The 14,598-nt window shown below is 46.6% G+C and overlaps 1 protein-coding gene across 1 annotated transcript; it reads right to left on the minus strand.

Moving 5' to 3' along the window:
* Positions 1 to 9,612: 9,612 nt before the first annotated feature.
* CHC_T00003213001 (hypothetical protein) lies at positions 9,613 to 12,093 on the minus strand. The gene is made up of 3 exons (XM_005714626.1): positions 11,333 to 12,093; positions 9,900 to 11,269; positions 9,613 to 9,821 (listed from the first exon to the last, which is right to left on the minus strand). The coding sequence occupies exons 1-3, from the start codon at positions 12,091 to 12,093 to the stop codon at positions 9,613 to 9,615; spliced, it is 2,340 nt and encodes a 779-aa protein (XP_005714683.1).
* Positions 12,094 to 14,598: the final 2,505 nt, after the last annotated feature.

Here is a 14,598-nt window from a genome sequence, read left to right on the forward strand (position 1 = left end):
ATTTACATGTATTCACATGTGAGTTGTGTAGAGAGTCTGGATGCACATTGTTATAACTTGCCATAATTATCTGACAGTGCTTGGCGAAATTAGTAAGGTGAGAAACAAGGATACGTATGGCGATTGTGATATGAAAGACGTTTGCGTTGTTGGAAATAGACAAGTGCCAAGTTGTTCGTTGCACAACAATGAATGAAGTCTGGCATGACTGGATGCAGATTAGTAAGGTGTGAAACAGTTGCATGCATAGGGCCATGGTTTACAGTCATTTGGAATGTGTAGAAATAGTTGTGAGCTAATAGTTACGAATCGATTCGTAAGGTGGGAATCGAACAGTATGGTCGGGCCACAAGAGGACCGCGCTTGGTCGCGCATAGTAGAGTATGGTTTACTGGGAGTCGGAGTAGAGCGATAGTGTAGCACTCGAAGTGTATAAGTATCGCTGGAAAACGGCTTCAAAGTAAACCTCGGCACCAACTCCTTCACTCACACACATCAACCTGCCTTCCTTCTTTCCCTTGCCCCTCCAAATCTACCATTACAAAGGGCTTGCAAGTGTCATTTGAAAAAGACAAATGCATCGTTACTGCAGGACCAACTCTAGTTGCCACAGCTAGTCAAGTTGGGGATTTATTCATACTTGATGTCATGAATGAAACTTTCTCTGCTCATGTAGTTACCTTGCAGACGCTACATGTATAGAAAGGTCAGCGGGGCAGAGGGAAGAAGGATGGTTGAAGGTTGCTGGTGGTTGACGGGAAAAGAAGTTGATGCCATTTTACTCTTGGTCGCCAACTATTGGCGCTACTTATACTTTTCGAACTACATACAATACGAGCCATTAGGGCTGGTCACGTGACTCTCCTTCTTGCACTGGTTGATAATCAAGTGACTCTCCCTGTTGCACTCTCGGTTGATAATCAAGTGACTCTCCTACTTCCACTCTCGGTTGATAATCAAGTGACTCTCCCTGTTGCACTCTCAGGTGATAATCAAGTAACTCTCAATAATATCTGAATGTACTGTACTGTAGATTACAGATTTTACACTACGATTAATAACCACTGTGGCACATACGTCATACGTGTCACACACGTGTCAAATCGAGAAAAATGAAACATGTTCAGAATGTACTGTAGAGTGCCACGAGGTATATAACTTACACGTGTCAACACCAAAATTGAAACATGCTCGGAAATGATGGGAAAGTGCAACCGTGTACAAATATGACACGTGTCCACCTTGAAGACCAAACATCCTGAGAATGCTCTTGCAAGCATTTTAGGTTTCGTCGACGTACACGTGTAATATCTGTCAGGCTTGGAGCTTAGCATGTGGTCGAAGATTTCCAACACTCCCCCTCGATCACATGCTTTTACTGGACACTGCAAGCCCCAGAAGTTCTACAAACTTCTGGAATAGAATTCGCCCAAGTGCTTTGGTTAAGATATCCGCAGGCATCAAAGTGGTCGGACAATGCGACAAATACGCAATGTTTCTCTTAATAGCATCTCGTACGTAGTGGTATTTTACATCAACATGTTTGCTGCGACGGTTGATCGATTCATTCTGTGCAAACGAAATGGTCCCTGCATTGTCACACCCCATCATGATCGTGGGATCAGAATCAAGTCCGAGGACATCAGCAACAACTTGACGCAACCAGGTCCCCTCCTTACACGCTTCACATAGTGCAATGTACTCAGCTTCACACGTCGAAGTCGCAACCACAGTCTCTTTCCGGGAACTCCAACTGATAGCTCCACCACAGAACTTGAAAACATATCCGCTGGTCGACTTGCGAGAGTCTGAACAACCGGCCCAGTCAGCATCACTGAAACCGAGCAACTCCGGCGATTTGGATTTATTGTCAAACACGATTCCTAAGTTTCGAGTCCCTTGCACGTATCGCATTACTCGTTTTACACCTGCCCAGTGTGACTCACATGGGTTGGCAGAATGTTGGGAAAGCTTTCCAATGGCGTATGCCAAGTCTGGACGAGTGCCAACCATCAAGTACATAAGGCAACCGACTGCCTCACGATACGGTGCCTTTGTTTCGGAGTCGTTTTCGATAGAATTCGTGGTTTTGCGACCTTGTTCCATTGGAGTCAGAGAAGGGTTACAAGTCGACATTTTAAAACGGTCAAGCACATTTAATGCATACTTAGTTTGAGTGAGACTCAATGTCTTGATAGTGCGATCTCTTTGAATCTCAAGACCAATGCAGACTTTTGCCTCACTAAGGTCTTCCATCTCAAACCGTTTGTTAAGCTCCCCCTTCATCCATTTGATGGCATGGATATCACTACCAGCGAGTAACAAGTCATCGACATAAAGTGCAATTAGCATGATAGTGTTACCAATGCGTTTAATGTAGAGGCACGGATCACTACGTGAAGTCTCAAATCCCAATTCACCGAGTAAGAAATCATCCACTTTGTGGTATGCCATTGACGAGGTGCTTGTTTAAGACCGTAAAGTGCTTTCAAAAGTTTACACACGTGATCACTTTTGCTTTTGTCAACGCAGCCTTCGGGTTGCTCCATGTAGATGTCTTCATCCAAGTCGCCGTTCAAAAACGCAGTCACGACATCCATCTGATGAAGTTCAAGGTCGTAATGAGCAACTAAGGCAAGAAGTAGACGAATAGTCGTAAACTTTATGACAGGGGCATATGTCTCAGTATAGTCAAGACCCTGCACTTGCTGGAATCCACGGGCAACAAGTCTGGCTTTTGCACTTTCAACTATATTGCCATTTGCATCAGGCAGCTGCTTGACATTGAAAACCCATCGAGATGTCAAGATGTTTGACGCCTCAGATCGAGGAACAAGTTTCCAGGTCTGATTCTTAGTCTGTGATGCAAGTTCTTTGTCAATGCTGGTTTGCCAGAATGCAGCTCTAGGACCGTGGGTTGCTTGTTTGAAAGTCTTGGGACCTTCAATAGCGACATGCGCATGTGAAAGAAGAGCAGCTGCAAAGTTGCTCCTCCACCATGATCCGGGAGGTCTACTGATTCGAGACGATCTTCGTACAGCTGGAGTCGGAGTTGGAGGGGTGACATTCGGAGTTTCGACGGGAGGTGATACATCATCTTCATCATTCTCACCTACAGAGTGAGTGTCCTCGTTTTCAATAACCTCCCCTGAAATTTCATCCTCTTCCGACCCAACCTCATTAGCATTTGGGGTAGCGGCTTCATTCTCATTGTCGCCACCGAGCAATACAACGCCAACGTCAGAGCTGATTGAATCTTTTTCATGTGCAGGAATGTCATGCATCCCACATGTCGATTCATCAAACTTGGCATCTCGTGAAACAACAACTTTACTCAACTCTCCGTCCCAAAGTTTGTATGCTTTACTGCATTGCGAATAACCGAGAAACATCGCTTCACGCGCTCGCAAGTCAAGCTTACGGAGCTCTAATTTCGGTAATGTATACCAACACTTTGACCCAAATACTCGCAAATGGCCAACATTTGGAGTTGACTTCATCCAAATGTGATGGGGAGTCGTGTTAACTGGCAAAGCCCGTTAAGTAACTCGATTGCGTACATATACTGCAGTAGCAAGAGCCTCTGCCCAGAATCGTTTACTGACCTGTTTATGAGAAAGCATGGAACGGACAAGATCAATCAAGGTTCGATTTAAACGTTCAGCAACACCGTTTTGTTCAGGTGTGTAGGCAGTGGTGAGCTGGTGCTGTGTACCGTTTGAATCCAAATATGACTTGAATTCTGTCGACAAGTCCTCTCCCCCTCGATCAGTGCGAAGCACCTTCACTTTGCGACCAGTGTGCGTTTGGGCAAACTGTTCATACAACTTGTATTTTGCAAAGGCCTCAGATTTATTTCGCATCGTGTACACAACAACCCAGTTCGAGTGATCATCTACAAATGTAATGAAGTATCTCGAACCACCAATGGACTGTATTTCGAGCGGACCGCAAACGTCAGAATGTACCAAGTCAAGACAGTTCTGTGCTCGAGACGATGATCGCTGTTTCAGGATTACTGATCGCGTTCCTTTGCCAAACACACATGCAGGACAAACGAGAGAGTGATTGTCAGACTTTCGATTCATTGCTCTGATCACATCGCTTTGACGAACATTGATGCCACTTACCACATTATTGTGAATCATTGATGCGATTCCTTGTACGTTAACATAGGCCATTCGTTCATGTAGCGTCTGCAAGGTAACTACATGAGCAGAGAAAGTTTCATTCATGACATGAAGTATGAATAAATCCCCAACTTGACTAGCTGTGGCAACTAGAGTTGGTCCTGCAGTAACGATGCATTTGTCTTTTTCAAATGACACTTGCAAGCCCTTTGAAACGATTTGGCTAACAGACAGAAGCGAGTATCCGAAATCAGGGACATGCAAAACGTTGGACAATTTGCAAGGATGTGGACTACCATTGACGTTCAACATGAATTCTACCTCACCACGACCAGCGACATTGGCTCTAGCCTTCGTGCCCATCTCGACTGATCCAGATTGCATCTGTTCATAAGTAACGAACAAAGAGCGATCAAATGTAATGTGGGCACTGCAACCGGAATCCACAAGCCATGACCCTGCGTTCACTGCCTTCTTTTCGGGAGAAGAAGTCGAAAGCAGGCATGTAAAGTCGCTTTCAGCAAAGGCAGCAGTAGAAGTTTCATCTCGAGATACGAATGCACTTGGCTTCATGCCGGGGTTGCGGGACCGGAACCCGTCTGGCGGTGCTGGTCGGCGCCCATTCACATCCTTGCCCCAGCAACGTGCTGCGGTGTGTCCATGTCGATTACAGTTCGTACATCTCATATCACGTCGAATAGGCATGCGATTGACAAGTGCAGGTGCGTGGGGTGAAGTAGTAGAAGCGGTCTTCATGCTCTCTCGTTGTTCCTCTTGCAGCAGACGACTCTTCACAAAATCGAGTCCAAACACTTTATCCTCATTGCCAAGTGCGTCAAGTGCAACAATCAAGTTATCGAATCGTGGAGGCAAGCCATTCAACACAGCCATTGCACTTTCTTTATCGTCAATCTCAACACTCATTGACTGCAATCTGGCAGCAAGTTGCTTCACACGATTGATGAACACGAGCACTTTCTCGGATGGGAGCATGGCAACGGTGTAAAAGTCGCGACGGGCGGAAAGTTTGTTGAGCAAAGTGTGACGCTCAAACACATTCAGAATCGCCTCTCATGTCTCTTTCGCACTGCTACACCCTTGCACATGTTGCAAGTAGTCATCAGAAAGCGTGAGTCCGATGACTGCCTTTGCTTTCGCATCACCACGAATCCACTTCCTGCGATCATCTGAGGTCGCATTTTCCGATATATCATCAAAAACGTATTGATCGACATCTCGGACAGCTAGCAGTAGCTCGATTTTCTGCTTCCAGATGTAAAAGTTAGATGCGGTCAGCTTCTCGATTCTGACCGATCCAGAGCTTTGATCATCCATTTCGCCGAATGGATGTACCCTTCGAGTATACAAGGTCTTCTGTTCCGGGATCCCAAGCCGTTAACCGATAGTCAACACAATGGCAAGCCCACCCGTATAGGACGTTTGTAGCGATTACTCGGAAACGTTCTTGGTGCTTTTTCCCGGCGGAGTGGAACAAGCGTATTCTTCTTAAAAATGCCTTAGGGCGCTACCCCTATATGTCGGCCAGTGCGGGTCTTTCGACTGTGAACTAAATCAAACGTACCACGAGTAAGCACAACAACTTTGCCTGTAGACGAACCAGGACTTTTGGTTACTACCGCGAACGGTCCCTGCAACCTAAATCGGCTTGTCCAAACTTGATACGGTACTGCCTCAGAGGGTCTCCCACAACACAAGAATGAAACTGCCTTCGTCGTACTCGTGTGATTTGTTCACAATCACTCCTTGGGTCACCCTCTTCCGTGCGAACTTAATCAAGGTACGCGACCTTATACACGTATAGTGAGAGGTTCAGTGTTTAGGCACGTATTCTCTTCACCCAGGGGACCGAAGTCGTACCTATAGGGCTAATACCGAGAGCGTTACCCACACCGCCGACGCACCTCCCGAAGGCAGAGTGCGGATCGACTAGACCAGTACACTGTGATCCTCCCCGAGGATCAGTGTTTCGTCTCTCGACGATTCTTGGTCGGACCCTCGCTCAAGTCAGATTTCCAATGGCACAAGCCTTTCACCAAGAGCGAGGGTATCGGCAGCTACGACGATCACCGGCGTGATCGAAGGGACTTTCTTCCTCCCGACTAGCGGAAGGCTCACCCACAGCTCACACAACGACTGCCACGACAAAGCAAAAATCTGAGAACTGACGGACCAGTGAGGATTTGGCAGTGCGTTGGCCACTAGGGACATTCTTCCTCCCGACAAGGGGAAGGCTCACCCACAGCTCACACAACGACTGCCACGACAAAGCTGTTGTAATTCTACGACCACATGCTGATATGCATGTCACACGACGACAGGTATGACACGTGTGAAAGCAAAAACACTCCGCGTGACGAGCTGAGCAAGTTTGATTTTCAACGTGTACACGTGTGATTTCTATACACGGTTGCACTCTACAGTACTTCAGGAGCAAGTTTGGTTTTCAACGTGTACACGTGTGAAATATGTACACAGTTGCGGTGTACTGTACAATCTGAGCATGTTTCATTTTCTTCGCCCGACACGTGTATGACCTGTACACATGTCCTCATTACACTGTCAGACGCGTACAGTACGCCTGCAGACTTACAGACAAAGTGTAGAACCTTGGTGGCGGGTGCCTGGCACGTGCCAAAGGTTGACAGCGTCCATGGAGTGCAGCACGGGTACAGCAGGACACAAAGATACCGTTGCGCGAGTTTTGAATTCGTAAGGCAAAATGTGCACTGTTGTAATTGACATTGGACAGGACCTCACGAGAGATTCAGATTCATAAGGCAACGTGTGCGCTGTAAACAGTCCTTGCAGGATTGATTTGAATTCGTAAGGCAACGTGTGAGCTGTAAACGTGCCTTACGAATTTGTGCCACGCTGGATTTGGAATAGTAAGGGAATTTGTGCTTTGCTGTGCTTTGTTGTACTGCCTTACTAATTTCTCCGTCATGACAGTGCTAATTCGTAAGGCGGTTTTCTGTTCTGTTTGTTGGGCCATCGCCAGTTCGGCTGAGTAGCAAGACGGGCACATGTGTTAGAGCCAATACATTTGTAGTATGTGTGTCGTAGTGTTTGGTAGTAGAGTTCTAGAAGATTGCAGAAGTGTATAAGTAGTGCCAGAAGTTGGCGACTCAAAGTAAATCGGTACCCAATCCTTCAACTTCACCTCATCAACCGTCCTTCGAATCCCCTTCGCCCCGCTGACCTACCATTAAAAGCTGCAAGACCACAAAGTTGATTTCCAAAAACTGGGAACTGACGGACCACCAAACTGAAAAATCGGCAGAAACCGTGCTGAAAACGACGGCCAAAACTGAAAAAACTGAAAAACCAAACTCGAAAGCGGAGACTGAAACTGATACCTTCTTCTTCTGCTTGACGAGCTGAACAAACTGATACTTGAACGACGGCGAAACTCGAACTTGAACCAAAACGAAGACGACGATCAGCGTTGAACTGGGCCCATAACCTACAGAAAGGTCAGCGGGGCAGAGGGAAGAAGGATGGTTGAAGGTTGCTGGTGGTTGACGGGAAAAGAAGTTGATACCATTTTACTCTTGGTCGCCAACTATTGGCGCTACTTATACTCTTCGAACTACATACAATACGAGCCATTAGGGCTGGTCACGTGACTCTCCTTCTTGCACTGGTTGATAATCAAGTGACTCTCCCTGTTGCACTCTCGGTTGATAATCAAGTGACTCTCCTACTTCCACTCTCGGTTGATAATCAAGTGACTCTCCCTGTTGCACTCTCGGTTGATAATCAAGTGACTCTCCTACTTCCACTTTCGGTTGATAATCAAATGACTCTCCTTCTTGCACTCTCGGTTGATAATCAATTGACTCTCCTCTCCTACTTCCACTCTCCGTTGATAATCAAATGACTCTCCTTCTTGCACTCTCTCTTGCTAATAATTTGGGACCGTTTGAGAGTCAATAATATCTGAATGTACTGTACTGTAGATTACAGATTTTACACTACGATTAATAACCACTGTGGCACATACGTCATACGTGTCACACACGTGTCAAATCGAGAAAAATGAAACATGTTCAGAATGTACTGTAGAGTGCCACAAGGTACATAACTTACACGTGTCAACACCAAAATTGAAACATGCTCGGAAATGATAGGAAAGTGCAACCGTGTACAAATATGACACGTGTCTACGTTGAAGACCAAACATCCTGAAAATGCTCTTGCAAGCATTTTAGGTTTCGTCGACGTACACGTGTAATATCTGTCAGGCTTGGAGCTCAGCATGTGGTCGAAGATTTCCAACACAGACTCTTGCAAGTCGACCAGCGGATATGTTTTCAAGTTCTGTGGTGGAGCTATCAGTTGGAGTTCCCGGAAACAGACTGTGGTTGCGACTTCGACGTGTGAAGCTGAGTACATTGCACTATGTGAAGCGTGTAAGGAAGGGACCTGGTTGCGTCAAGTTGTTGCTGATGTCCTCGGACTTGATTCTGATCCCACGATCATGATGGGGTGTGACAATGCAGGGACCATTTCGTTTGCACAGAATGAATCGATCAACCGTCGCAGCAAACATGTTGATGTAAAATACCACTACGTACGAGATGCTATTAAGAGAAACATTGCGTATTTGTCGCATTGTCCAACCACTTCGATGCCTGCCGATATCTTAACCAAAGCACTTGGGCGAATTCTATTCCAGAAGTTTGTAGAACTTCTGGGGCTTGCCGTGTCCAGTAAAAGCATGTGATCGAGGGGGAGTGTTGGAAATCTTCGACCACATGCTAAGCTCCAAGCCTGACAGATATTACACGTGTACGTCGACGAAACCTAAAATGCTTGCAAGAGCATTTTCAGGATGTTTGGTCTTCAACGTAGACACGTGTCATATTTGTACACGGTTGCACTTTCCTATCATTTCCGAGCATGTTTCAATTTTGGTGTTGACACGTGTAAGCTATGTACCTCGTGGCACTCTACAGTACATTCTGAACATGTTTCATTTTTCTCGATTTGACCCGTGTGTGACACGTATGACGTATGTGCCACAGTGGTTATTAATCGTAGTGTAAAATCTGTAATCTACAGTACAGTACATTCAGATATTATTGAGAGTCACTTGATTATCAACCGAGAGTGCAAGAAGGAGAGTCATTTGATTATCAACGGAGAGTGGAAGTAGGAGAGTCACTTGATTATCAACCGAGAGTGCAAGAAGGAGAGTCATTTGATTATCAACCGAGAGTGGAAGTAGGAGAGTCACTTGATTATCAACCGAGAGTGCAACAGGGAGAGTCACTTGATTATCAACGAGTGCAAGAAGGAGAGTCACGTGACCAGCCCTAATCGCTCGTATTGTATGTAGTTCGAAGAGTATAAGTAGCGCCAATAGTTGGCGACCAAGAGTAAAATGGCATCAACTTCTTTTCCCGTCAACCACCAGCAACCTTCAACCATCCTTCTTCCCTCTGCCCCGCTGACCTTTCTATACTGCCCACCACGCCCCAGGCGTTTTGCGAACGCGAGTGGACCGACGGAGATTAGTTGGCGGATCAATCATTTCTTCCTCAACTACGTGTTGGTCAACTGTTTCGGTGGTTTCGTTCTCCCCTGCAGTTGGGGAGCAGTTGGAGGATTCATCGGAGTCTTGTTGTTCATTCGGCGATGATGCTTCCGATGCCACTGCATTATTTTCTGTACCCTCCTCATCGATGTTCAAGTTGATTGTGTCATCATCCGTTGTAGCTTCCTCGTTTGTATCCATCGGTTCACCAGATTTGCCTCCCGTGGACTCGTCAAAAGTAACATCTCTGGATACGATCACTTTGTGCAAATCACCATCCCACAACTTGTAAGCTTTCGTATTTTCAGCATACCCCAGAAACATTGCCTCCTTTGCACGGGCGTCAAGTTTCTGGATGTTGTGTTTTGGTAATGTATACCAACACTTTGAACCAAAAACACGCAAATGACCAACATTTGGCACAGATTTCATCCATAAGTGGTATGGAGTCATCTTAGGGGGAATGGCACGTGACGTGACTCGATTTCGAACGTACACTGCATTGGCAAGTGCTTCTGCCCAGAACCCCTTTGTAACTTTCTTGTGCGCTAGCATGGAGCGCACCAAGTTTACCAAAGTTCTGTTCAGTCGTTCGGCCACGCCATTTTGCTCCGGTGTGTACGCGGTCGTCATTTGATGCTGAGTACCATTTGCAATCAGAAAAGACTTAAACTCCGTGGACAGATACTCACCACCTCGATCGGTGCGAAGCACTTTGATCTTGCGACCAGTGTGAGTCTGAGCAAGTTGTGCAAACATTTTGTATCGTTCAAATGCTTCTGATTTATGGTGCATAGGGTACACTACTGACCAGTTTGAGTGATCATCTATGAAGGTAATGAAGTACTTGGCACCACCATTGGACTGCACCTCTAAGGGGCCACAAACATCAGAGTGAACTAAATCTAGACAGAAGTATGCCCGCCTCGAGGACCGCTCTTTTGGGATCACAGATCGAGTGGCTTTGCCGTAGACGCACGCAGAACATTTTTCAGAGATGCAATCATTGTCAGTATTGTTGATTTTGTTAGCCTCATTACCAAGTAGTTTGACTCCACTTACCACATTGTCACGAATCATCGAAGCAATACCTTGAGAATGCACATGTGCGAAGCGCTCATGCCACGTTTGCAGGGTGGCAGCATGTGCAGATCCGATGTCACTGACGATGTCGAGAACGTAAAGTTCTCCAACCAATGTCGCAGTCGCCACTACAGTTGAGCCTCGTCTGATCATGCATTTTCCATTTTCGAACCCAACTTTTAGTCCAAGTTCAGTCATTCGACTGACAGAGAGCAGAGAGAACGCAAAGTCCGGAACGTGCAATACATCCGTCAACTTGCACGGTTCGATGCGGCCATTCACATTTAACTTCAAGTGAACGTCACCACGGCCGGCAACCTTCGCACTAGCCTTGGTTCCCATCTGAACAGAGGCGGAATCAAGTGGCTCATACGTTGCAAACAGAGATCGGTCATATGTAATGTGAGCTGTACAAGCTGAATCTACGAGCCACGAAGGGGACATCTCCATATCGTTCGTGTGCGAAGCTTTCGACATCAGACATGTGAAGTCGACGCTGTTTACAACCATGTCGGGATCAGGTTTCTGTGTGACAAATGCAGATTGTTTCCGCTGAGACATACGCGGTTTATATCCGCTAGGAGGAGCCGGGCGACGCCCATTCGAATCCTTTCCCCAGCACCGGGTTGCTGTATGGCCTGTATGACCGCAGTTCGTGCATTTGTAATCGTTTATGTCCCGATTGTTCGGGGCACGATTAACCAGAGCCGATGTCTGTGAGGAGCTAGACTTCATGTTGGCTCGTTGCTCTTCCTGCAGCAGACGACTTTTCACAAAGTCCAAACTGAATATCTTTTCCTCATTACCGAGAGCATCAAGTGCAACGATGAGAGCCTGGAAACGGGCAGGCAGACCGTTGAGCACTGCCATGGCCATCTCCTTGTCATGGATGTTTACGCTCATTGACTTGAGGATGGCTGCCAGCTGCTTGACACGATTGATGTATGCAAGCACCTTTTCACCGGAAAACATCTTCACAGTGTAGAACTCACGACGTGCAGCTAGTTTGTTCAGCAAAGTGTGCCTCTCAAACACGTTGACAATAGCTTCCCACATGTCATGAGCAGTATCAACATCACGTACATACTCAAGATGCTCATCTGATAGGGAGAGACCAATCAGTGCTTTAGCTTTACTGTCACCTCTGATCCACTTCTTACGCTCTTCCGCGCGTTCCTCACTTGGAACTCTTCCCTCAACGATGTATTGGTCAACATCACGTAGAGCAAGCAGAAGTTGTATTTTCTGCTTCCACACGTAGAAGTTGGAGTCCGTCAGTTTGTCGATTCTGATGGATCCTCCTCCTCCTTGATCTTCCATTTTAGTGCAAATAAACTTCAAGTATTCGAAAATCCGTTCGGCGATCCCAAGCCGTTAACCGATAGTCAACACAATGGCAAGCCCACCCGTCTAAGAAATTCGATATGACTACTATGAAGTTGCACTAGGAGAAATTTGCGAACAGATATGTGAATTTATTTGGATGAAATCCCTAACTATTCTGTTCACAAACTACCTTTAAGTGTGCGGCACCGTTCTCGTGGCACTTCAGGTGCCCGTGAGACTCAAAGACGCGATTGCAAGGGATACAACGCGGAGTCTTCTTAGCGTTGGCAACTTGAATGCGATGAGACCTAGACTGAATGTGGTCGTAAAAGGCCTTCGCACTATTGCCACTAACGCCGCACACCGCACACTTTACAATACCGCTTATACCGCGGGCACACCTTACGATTCCTCTTGCGCTCACGCTGAAACTCTTTATCCGCGAGAACAGCTGCTTTCCGAGCAGAAAGTCGATGCGTAGTTCTCTTTATTGGTGCGGGAACAGAGCGCGGAATACGAGGAATCCTATATGGTGCGCTACTCGAGGACGGACCCGGAAGCGCGAGCCGAGGTGAAGGTTGATCCTCAGGCTCAAGCACCTCAACGGATACGACCTCCGATGTCCGAACCGTTGGACCGGTGACCAGCTTCCCAGGCGCAGAGCGCACCGGTACTAATTCCAGATCTAACACAACCCCGTAAAAACAGGTATTCACAATAAGGAATATGAAGATAATCGTCAGTAACAGATTTTGGAATTATTGCTCTTAAGAACCACCAAAACGTGCAAAGACAATCACTTAGATGTGTAGGAAATGAAAAGAAACTCAAAACTTACTTTGCATGAGAGAACGAAGAAAAACCAAATGCGAAATTGACGACGACGGCGGTAGCGGGAGCGGAAACGAAGGCGAAGACCAAAGAAAGAGACAGCAGCAAGAACCACAGCAAGAACAAAAGCCAAACCAAGAACGAAGACAACGAAGACAGCGGGGGCGATGACCAAAACCAATGCACACAAGAGAGCAAGAACGACAGCAGCAGCGAAAACCAAAACCAAGAACGACGGCAAGAACGACAGCGACAACGACAGCGAGAAGACCAGCGGAAAGAACGACGAGAAACGGCAGCGAAAACGACAGCGACAACGACGGCAGAAACAACGGAACGAGAACGACAGACTCATGCAGTGAAACGACAGCGAGGGACTGGGCCCATAACCTAATGGTAGGTTCGGAGGGGCAAGGGAAAGGAGGAGGGCAGGTTGATGTGTGTGAGTGAAGGAGTTGGTACCGAAGTTTACTTGGAGCCGTCTTTCGGCGATACTTATACACTTTGAGTGCTACACTATCCCATTACTTTGGCACCTGGTAAACCGTACTCACCATATGCGCGACCAAGCGCGGTCCTCTTCTGGCCCGTCCACACTGTTCTATTTCCACCTTACGAATTGACTATTGACTATCAGTGCACAACAGTTTCTACACATTTCCCGTGACTGTAAACCATGGCCCTATGCATGCAATCGTTTCACACCTTACTAATCTGCATCCAGACATGACAGAATATATTCTTGCACAATGAACAACTTGGCATCTCTCTATTTCCAACAACGCAAAGTCTTGTCATATCTCAGTCCCCATACATGCCCTTGTTTTGTACCTTACTAATTTCGGTACACACTGCCAGACAACTATCACGGATAGCAACAATGTGCATCTAGACTTTCTACACATCTCACGTGATATCCGATGTGAATCACACGAGTACTGTCATCAACTTGCATCCAACGGCGCACCATAACGAGAGCACAGTACAACGTCGCATGCTGACGAAAATGTAGTACAACGGCGCATGCTGATGCAAGGGTCGCATACAGCGTGACGCGTACACTGAGTACTCACGTAAGTACATGTCTCTTGCGAGAAATACTTGTTGTACTTTTAATTCACATGTACTGTGCTCGGACACGCGCCGGACCGTATGTAGGCGACGTGTACAAGTGTACGTACACGCAGCAACGTGGCGATGTGTACATGTGTACACCGCACACAAGTGTTCAGCGCCAAGGCCACACGTAATTACCCATTACAACCATGGTGAACAACTTGAAACCGCCGAAATGATGTAATTAAAACGTATACCGATCATTCAAGATATATCACCAGCATGAGTGCATATAAGTGGACAATAACAGACCAATAGAATTGCAGCATTCGAACCGACACCCAATAGATTTGCAGTATTGCCTGTGTAGCCCTATAACGGTTCGGGCCAAATGCAAATTTTCGGCATTTATGCAAATTTGCATGACCCTCCAAAAGTCCACTTTCGTCCCCAGAACCCCAAAATCTGAGACTTTACACGTGTCATGTCGTGATATGGGGTGAGGGTCCGGACCGTCGAGTCATGTACACGTGTCGCTCGATTTTGCACTTTCCAGATAACAGCATGTGGTCGCACATTTTCAATAGGAGTTGTTTCCGAAAATACTCCATT

Source organism: Chondrus crispus, genomic scaffold (genome assembly GCF_000350225.1).
Source record: "Chondrus crispus Stackhouse genomic scaffold, scaffold_18, whole genome shotgun sequence".
Taxonomy (NCBI): Eukaryota; Rhodophyta; class Florideophyceae; order Gigartinales; family Gigartinaceae; genus Chondrus; species Chondrus crispus.